The following is a 9,367-nucleotide window of genomic DNA, read 5'->3' on the forward strand; positions in this document are numbered from 1 at the left end:
TTAAAAACTTTTTTAGAAAAGTAATATTTTCTTATTATAAGGTATTGGAAATTGTTTTTTTTTGTTTGTTTGTTTTTTGTTTTTTGCTGGAAGAATACATTATATCTTTGAAATTCAGATCAGCAAACTAGTCAAAGTTAATTCATTTTAGGAAGTGGTAGTGATTAAGCTTTCCTTTCCCCAGTATGGCTGGCACATTTCAGGTTCTTCTGACAATGTTGCCTTGTGCTTTCTTTCCCTTTGCTCTCACCTGCCCTTGCTTCTCCAGGATAACAGCACTTCATCCTTACTGCTTGACTTTTCAGTTAAATAGACTGCAAATCTCTCCATCTCTTCCCATCACAGGAAGTCATGGCAGTCAAACAGGAGCACTCAATTCATGTTATTCATCATGTGAAACGTCTTCAGGGAGCCTTTGCCCAGAGAAATGATTGTTGTCATAATATAAGGGAAAACATGTTGTATGACACATTAGCTTCAGGGCATTTGACAGTAGGAATAATCTTGTCACAGACGACAGTTGGAATTGTGGGCAATTTCGTTCTTCTTTATCACTACGTGTCCGTTTACCACACTGAACGCAGGCTGAGGTTCACCCGTTTGATTCTCATGCACTTGACTCTAGCAAGCTCCTTGGTCATTCTCTCTGAAGGAGTCCCCCAGACATTGGCAGCTTTGGGATTGAAATCTTTTTTTCACTACATTTGCATGCAAACTTTTTTTGTACGTTCAGAGAGTGGGCAGGGGGTTGTCCATTAGCAGCGTCTGCCTCTCGAGTGTCTCCCAGACCATCACGATCAGCCCGATGAACCCCTATTGGAAGGATCTTAAAGTCAAAGCCCCAAAATATGTTGGCTTCTCCATTTTCCTCTGCTGGAATCATTACGCATTTATAAATGTAATCAAGTGCATAGGATAAGAATTCAGCACCACCTGAAGGGAGAGATGACTCTAGGATTTGGAAAATCAGGATAATTGAGGACAGATGTAGAACTAGGAGCTCCCATTCCAGAGGGAAGAGTTCAGCTGCTTCATTCAAACAAAAAGGCAAAACGGAACACAAAATAATGCATTGGTGCCATGGAAATGGCAAGCTCGTTTAGGATTTAAACCTTAAGAAAGTGTCAGACAGGGCGCCTAAATGGCTCAGTTGGTTAACCATATGAATTTGGTTCAGGTCGTGATCTCGAGGTTCCTGGGTTCGAGCCCCACATCAGGCTCCGTGCTGACAGCTCAGACCCAGGAGCCTGCTTCAGGTTCTGTGTCTCCCTCTCTCTCTGCCCCTCCACTGCTCATACACACACACACTCTCTCTCTCTCTCTCTCAAATAAACATTGAAAAAAATGTTAAAAAGAAAGGGCCAGGCATATATATCAGTGACTTCACCCCCAAGAAAGCAATGACTGGAATTTCCTTTGCAAAAAGCAGAGTCAGCCTCTTAACAAAGTCCAGATCCACTTAAAGCTAGATCTTTCTTGGTGAACAGTAGAGACACAGAAACTCAGGAGATCCAGACAGTCCTTGGCACAGTCCTAGGGAAGGAATGAGCACACAGGTGACCTGGAAACATCGGAGGAAGTCAGCTCAGCAGTGGCTTCAGGACAAGGGAGAGACCATGGACCAACTCGTTAGTGAGCAGAAGCCTCCTTCTTAGCTCAAGGAAGGGACAGTGATGAGTGCTAATCCAGCATCTAAAAAGACTCCCCAGAAATTTCCCCTCTCTCTAGGATCTCTCTCTGTGTCTGTCAACCCAGGGCTTCACTGGGGACCTAGAATGGCACATCCAGTCTGGAAATAGAGATGCAGGAAAGACAGGAAGAAATGAAGCTGTTCTGAGAAAGAAAGAAGGTCCCACAGTACTTGCTTTCTTTTCTCAGAAATTCTCTATTTGATTGTGTTTTGATTAGACTCTGTAGGTCTGCATTTGAACTCTGTTCATAACAGGGCCTGTAGTATTTACTGTATTTACTATATTCTTCGGGCTCTGACATTCGTGAGAGGGAGGGAAAGAGTGCCTTCTTGAGGAGGGAAAGAGTGCCTTTTCCATGAGTAACCAATTCATGAAAATAGAGAAGGGCTTTACATGGCCCATCTTTTCATGTAAACTAGTCAGTAGAGAGTCCACTTCCCCAACGGTCTTGTTAACAAGCTCTAGCGCACCAAACCTGGAATTTCCACAGCCCTAAATCGGTCCGCCACCAAGTACCAGATAATTAGGGACAGCCCCTATGCCCCAGGGCAAAGTAGCCAGTACTGAGCTGTACAACATGTCCTGCTGTCCCTTTCCCCCAAAAAACCATAATAAGGGCTCTGGCTAGGCTTTCCCCTCTCTCCTGCTTCTGACTCTTGACCAGAACATGATGCTTTGCCCATGTGCCTGTGTGGGATGCTGTCATCCCCCTCTCAGGAAATGTATGCAGTAAAAAGTCTTCTTTCAGTTGACATAAGCCTCTCTGTGTCGCCAGTTAGTGTCCTTTGTAAATAAAAACCCAGGCACTAAGCACTCTCTACGAGATAGATAATAGGCACCTGGATTAAATGTGGTAAAAGTACAAGAACAGGACTGTATAGGAAGGCGACAGGAATACCCATTTGGGTGGAGTCCAGGAACATTAGGATCTGAGTGCATCGGGAATTAGGGTATGAGGTCAGAAGTTGCATGAACATAACATGAAGGCTCACACGTCTGCAGTGTTTACGTTGACAAGTGTTTTCACAGCCAGAATCTGTGGTGAGATCGCAAGACCCCTGTGAGGAATGCAGACAATGAGCCATCTCACAGGAGGACTCTGCCAATGAAGTACTTTGACATTTATTCCAGGTAACAAAATGGAACATTTGGGGTGGCTTAAACAGCAGGTATTTTTTCCACAGGTGTGGAGGCATGAAGTCCAAGATCAAGGTGTCAGTCTGTAGGTGTAGTTTTTTGTGACATGTCCTCGGCTTCCAGATGGTCACCTTCCCACTCTGTCCTCCCATACTGTGCCCTCTGTGCAGGTAGAGATCTGAACTCTGTGTGTGTCTCCACATTTCCTCCTATAATGACACAACTCAGAGTGGATCAGGGCTCGTCCTACTGGCCTTAGTTTAACTCCCATCACTTCCTTCAAGGATCTTCCTTCTGAGCTCCTGGGATTTAGGACTTCAGCCTATCAATTCGAGGAGATACAGGTCAGTCTATAACACTCAGCCCTCTGGACTGCCCAAATTCATGTCCTCACTGGCACAATGCACTCACCCCTCCACCCCATTCCAGTAGCCCCAGAATATTAACTCATTTGGTAAACAAGTCCAAGTCCCAAACTCCTCTAAGCATCATCTAACTCAAGTGTAATTAAGACATGAGATATGAGGGGCACCTGAGTGGCTCAGGGAGTTAAGCATCTGACTCTTGGTTTCGGCTCAGGTCATAATCTCACGGTCTGTGTGTTTGAGCCCCTCATCGGGCTCAACACTGGCAGTGTGGAGCCTGCTTGGGATTCTCTCTGTCTCATTCTCTCTCTCAAAATAGATGAATAAACTTAAAAAAAAAAAGACTTGAGATATGATTTATCCTGTGAAAAACCTGCCTTCTCCAGCGATAACCTGTGAATGCAGACACATTCTCTGCTTCCAGAAATCAATGTTGGGATGGGGAGAGCGTAGACATTCCCATTCCAAAAAGAGAAACTGGAAAGAAGAAATGTCACCTGTCCCCAGTAAGTAAAAAATCTAGGAGGGAAAATTCCCTTAGATTTCAAAGCCCAAGGGTGATGTTCTTTGTCTGGAAGTGTCCTCTGGGCCTAGCAGGATGGTGTCCCTGCCGTGCAGCCCCCCTAGAATGCCATTGTCCAGGGGGAGTCCTGTAAGATGAATGATCCTTAATACTCCGCCCCTCCCCTCCCCCCGTATCTCCTGCTGTGTAAGGTGTTCCCTTCCCAGGCATCCAGGTGTCCCTCCTCCTCTACCTCGGAATGTTCCATGTCATTACCTGTACTTCCGCTTTCTTGCGGCCATCCCATAGTTTACTCAGATGTTTTTCCTGGAAGAACCAGGCACAAGAGGGCCGGTATCCTATACAAATTGGACCAGAAATGCATTTGACTCACAAGTGCAGAGGGTGAGATCCACGTTTGTCACCGTTGGACAGACAGGTGACAGATGAGCAAGGGCAGGAAGTTAGAATGATCCATGAGGAATGGGTTAGAGTTGGAGACCTCAGCATGAAGTCATTTGACTCTGTATGGACACCAATCGCCCCCCACACACGTTTCTACCTATGTGCGCACGAGCGGTTCAGCACACACACGTACGTTTTCTTGGTGTTTGAGCTGAGAGGGTGTGAACACGGTGACACCCAGGAGCAGTGAGCATACCTAGTGTCCATGCCTTGGTCCATGACACGGTTCCCCCACAGCAGCAGCCAGGGGCTGCCTGGAGAGACGGTGCAGCCTGGACTAGGACGGGACGTGTATGAAATCAGCCTGCAGAGCTGCGGTGCCTTAAGTCAGGACATGCTAAACAACTCGGTTTCTAAAAATGGGCTATGTCAGAGGGACACGGGAGTCACCCGAAAGAGCTCCTCATGGTCAAGTTGGAACACCTTGATTTTATGTTATTAAAAAAATTTTTTTTTAACATTTATTTATTTTTTAGAGACCAGGAGCATGAGCATGGGAGGGGCAGAGAGAGAGGGAGACACAGAATCTGAAGCAGCCTCCAGCTCTGAGTTGTCAGCACAGAGCCTGATGCGGGCCTCGAACCCACAAACCGCGAGATCATGACCTGAGCCGAAGTCGGACACTTAACCGACTGAGCCACCCAGGCGCCCCAGAACACCTTGAATTTAAACAAGAGCAGAAGAGGCGGTATTGGTTGTAACTCAGTATCAAACAGATGTGCAGGAATCGAAACTGATAAGAGGAAATCACTGAATAAATATTTTTTTAATGTTTATTCATTTTTGAGAGAGACAGAGCAAGAGTGGGTGAGGGGCAGCGAGAAGGAGACACAGAATCCGAAGCAGGCTCCAGGCTCCGAGTTGTCAGCACAGAGCCTGACGTGGGGTCGAACCCACAACCCGAGATCATGACCTCAGCCAAAGTCAGATGGTCAACCGACTGAGCCACCCAGGCGACCCCTTTTTTTAAAACAAAATTTTTTAACGTTTATTCATTTTTGGGAAATCACTGAATAAATAATAAATTGAGAAAAAGGAACTTTTCAGAAGAATTCCACATAATTTATGTAAGAAACGTTGTCCTCAAGGAGGCAGAGCACAAGATCCCTTTCGTTAATGTCAGCCACACACAATGACTTCCTTGCGATGGGTACAATATGAAAGGGGACACGTAAGTTTCACGAAGGTCCTCATACACACAACCTCATCCGGGAGACGTAGGCCGATGTGAACAATGATAAGTCATGTTGCTGGGCTGTAGCCTTGATATGATGTCCTGAGAATGGCACTTTATACCCTAAGCTCTCTTCTCCAAAATATAGAAGCCCAAGATAATCATGAGGAAAGTACCATATTAATCCTGAGGTCCATTCTACAAGATACCTGACTAGTACTCAAGTCTGTCAAGATGATCAACAAGGAGGAAAATCTGGGAAAATGGCCTAGCAAAGAGGAGTCAGAGGAGACACGATTACAGAATGAGATGTGGTGTCTGGGTGGGTTCTTGAAACAGAAAAAGGACATTAGGTAAAGAATATGTAAATCTGAGTAAATCAAGTTGGAGTATCAAGCAAGACATTCAGGATTTCTAAGGGTTACTTCTGAGGAGAGCTCACTTACAAGCTAATCACTACTTTTAAAAAAAATCACACCTTGTAGTTGTGTTGTAGTGGCCCCACATTCGTACACCGTGTGGCTTCCAGGTGGAGGCCTCCTCCCTTTGCCAGAGGCTGCAATGACAAACTCATCACTCACAGTGATGTGTGCTGTCCCCAATACTCCAGGAGTCCAGGAAGGGCTGGGCTTCCTTTCACGTGCTGGGAAGCCAAAGAAACAAGGATTTCTCCATCACTGCTGGATGGAGGGACTGAGCCCTGTGACCCTGCCCTGTGGTGCCGGTGACCTTTCACTGGGAGACCGGACTCTGAGTTGGGTGGGTTATGTTAGCCTCCCCTACTGGCACAGAGGTGACAGCACGTGAGACAGGGCCTCTGTCTGATTGAGACTGAGGCCTCTAACTTATCAACAGAGAACACATCAGGTATGTGATGAAATTTTATATTTGGTGGTCATGTCTCCTGAGGCTCTTCTTTGCTGTGACCATTTGTCAGAGTTTCCTCATTTTTGACAATCATCATAAAGGCAAACCATGAAGTATATGTTACCTGGTATGAATATTGCTGTGCCAAGTTGTTTTGTTTTCAATTCCATAAAATGTATTTTTCAGAGTTGTACCTCAATTCTTATTTTTGACTTTATTCTTACACCCTACTTCGATCCTGTAGGTCTTGACAAAACATGTAAAAACATGTATACATTTGACCCCCTTTCTTTGGAAGTGCACACTTAGTATTTGTTAGGTGTCAACCTAGAAATTTCAGCATGATTCGAAAAACTAATCACAGAGTCCTTTTTGTCAATACATTTAAACTCCTTCTTGACCATGTAAAGGCATTATGGATAAATCTCACAATAGCTCATGATTTTATTGGTGATGTGTATTTTAAAATTTTACAGATACAGTAATACGGGACACAGGTCAACGACACGACGCACACCGATCACATTTCTGTACGCAGCACAGACATCAATGCACAGATACCATCAGACCCCCAGAAACCCCCGTCTGCTGCAGGCTGCACCTCTCTTGTGAGAGAGAGATAAACTCATAAAAATTTTTTAGGACTGTGAGGGGGGTGAGTGAATGGGCAACTGTATGTGGTAGAAGTACATACAGTCTACATGTTTTTCTGAAGACAAGGAGATCTTATATTCCTTCTCCAAGCAAACCAGAGCCTGGGTACCTTGGGTACCTTGGAGTTGTGGCTCATGAGCAGAAACGGACTGACAGATGGGAAACACACAGACATGACTGCAGTGACGTTTATGAGGATCGAGCTGGGATTATCAAAAGCAGTCAAAACAACTTGAAAAATGGAGGAGAGGGTGTAAAAATAGACAAAGGTGCTCACCAGGAGAAGGATGGTTTTGGTGGCTCTGGACTCCGGGGAGGATGCAGAAGAAGCATTGGTTTTTCGAATATGTTGGACTCGCTTCTTGTGCCTGTACAGGATGAAAACCATGGAGCTGCTGGCCCAGAGCATGAGCCCCAGACATAACACATCGGGGAATGATAACAACAGTCCATACAGTGAGTCGCTAGTTTTGTCATGACGAACCGAAGAACAGTATCCAAATTCCTTTCTGTTTGTGATGTTCTTAGCACTCAATGTGCTCATTAAGTATATAGGGAAAATGATATTCACCAGCGTTTGCAGGACCCAACACAGGAAAATAGAGGGGGAAAGGTATTTGGGCGCTTTAACTTTAAGCTCTGCCCACCTGGAGTTCCCAGGGCTGATGGTGACGGCCTGGTAGACGCTCAAGATGCAGATGCTACCAATGGACACTCCCCTCCCCACTCTGTGAAGAAGGGAAAGAAGTTTGCATCCAGTGTCACTGAGGAAATGTTTCTGCCCAAATGCTGCCATGGTCTGGGGGACTCCTTTGCAGAGTAGGCCTAAGAAGTTGGCTACAATCAGGTGCTTATGAATGAAATCTGTGGATCTCCACCTGTACTCGGTGAAGGAAAGGATGATATAATGACAAAGAAGTGAGAAATTGCCCAGGAGTCCAACGGTAGTCTGTGTTAAGAAGATCAGGCCGATGGCCAGATCCCATTTGGCCATTCTTTCTGGTCCCAGTCACTGACAGTTGCCTTCGGGGCTAGAATTTCCTGCATGGGAATATGAGACATAGGCAACATGTATCACGTCAGCTGAAATCCACTATGTTCTGCTTTCCAATCCTTGCCACTTGGAAACACCTACTTACAGTTTTCTTTTCATAGTTGCTTTCCGGGGCTGAATGTAGAACTTTTCAAGAGCCCTTATAATGTAAAATCACTCATGTGAAGATCACTCCTGTGAAGGCACTCACGTGAGAACTTCTTCATGCTCCACACATCTATGAGGTAGGCATTACTGTGGCTGTAATTAAAAGATGAACAGAACAGACACACAGAGAGGTTAAGAATCTGTTCAAATCTGCTCCTTCAGGCTGCGTGGGGACTGGGAACCGGTTGGGCTGGAATCCGTGATAGTGCACTGAGCCCCCACGGTCTGCTAGATGGCTAGTTAGCTGTGTCCATCCAGGAATCAGATCCATGGTTATATCTGATTTGACACCTTGTGGTTAACTTCAGAGTAGGGGGTATTGTATAATTTTCATCACAACAAGTTTCCATTAATTTGTAAAGCTTTATTCCACAGGATAATATCAATTATGGGTAAGCCTTAAATACCTTAGTGAACGTGCATGTGCTCTGGCAATAGCATACTGCAGGAACCTGCAGTTATATGTAGTAGATGCAAGAAGGCAACAGAAAGACTCATGTGCTTTTATGTGAGGAACACAAGTGTAATGGCATTACACTGGAATTGCTGAGTTATCACAACAATCCCATAAACTTTGGCACATGAAACACAGATGCATGATAAAATGGTGTAAGGCAGACTCTAAGTTATCCTTAATTTCGAGTGACACATGTACTTATTAGTGAGTACTTACGTGAATTAAGGAAAACTATTAGCAATGAACTAAGATTTGTGAAATATTAAACGCATCACTGTAAAATGACCTCTGTAAGGCATGTATCTTACACACTTTAGGATTCAAAATACTCGGTTTTTGTATTGATGGTAGAGTAATTTTTAAACACCTGGAAAGAACATGCTATGAACCTGAAAGCTGCTGTCTGAAAATCACCGTTTTTATGTCAACTGTCCCTTACCTGTTCATTTCCTAACTTTCAGAATGAGTATAGTTTCACTGTAATCAACAGATGATGATGTCTTCCATGGAGACTCAGTTACTGTCCCCATGATTGTGTGCTACATCCAAGGTTACAGGAAGACTTTCAATTCAAGACATTACCATTTGGATACACGTTCTGCACAGGATCAGAAGATTCCTGTAAATTCTTCATACATTTCACTACAACCATGGAGCTGTGAGAGTTGCACATCTAGTAACCCTGAAAACTTAGCCTATAATTCCTATAATGTTAGAACAGGAGATTGATTTTACAATTCATTTCTTAAGGACTTAAAAATCAGTGTATATTCTTACTTGCACTGAACACCAGCAATCACATTGAGCAAAGTTTAACTTCACTGAATTAAGAGCCATCAGGGACAGGTGAAGGT

General features: G+C 44.5%; 1 protein-coding gene across 1 annotated transcript; it reads right to left on the bottom strand.

Moving 5' to 3' along the window:
* Positions 1-6,898: 6,898 nt before the first annotated feature.
* On the bottom strand, positions 6,899-7,927 carry LOC125153798 (vomeronasal type-1 receptor 4-like). Its single transcript, XM_047837315.1, has one exon. The coding sequence runs from the start codon at positions 7,847-7,849 to the stop codon at positions 6,899-6,901; it is 951 nt and encodes a 316-aa protein (XP_047693271.1). The 5' UTR covers positions 7,850-7,927.
* Positions 7,928-9,367: the final 1,440 nt, after the last annotated feature.

Source organism: Prionailurus viverrinus, chromosome E2, assembly GCF_022837055.1.
Source record: "Prionailurus viverrinus isolate Anna chromosome E2, UM_Priviv_1.0, whole genome shotgun sequence".
NCBI lineage: Eukaryota > Metazoa > Chordata > Mammalia > Carnivora > Felidae > Prionailurus > Prionailurus viverrinus.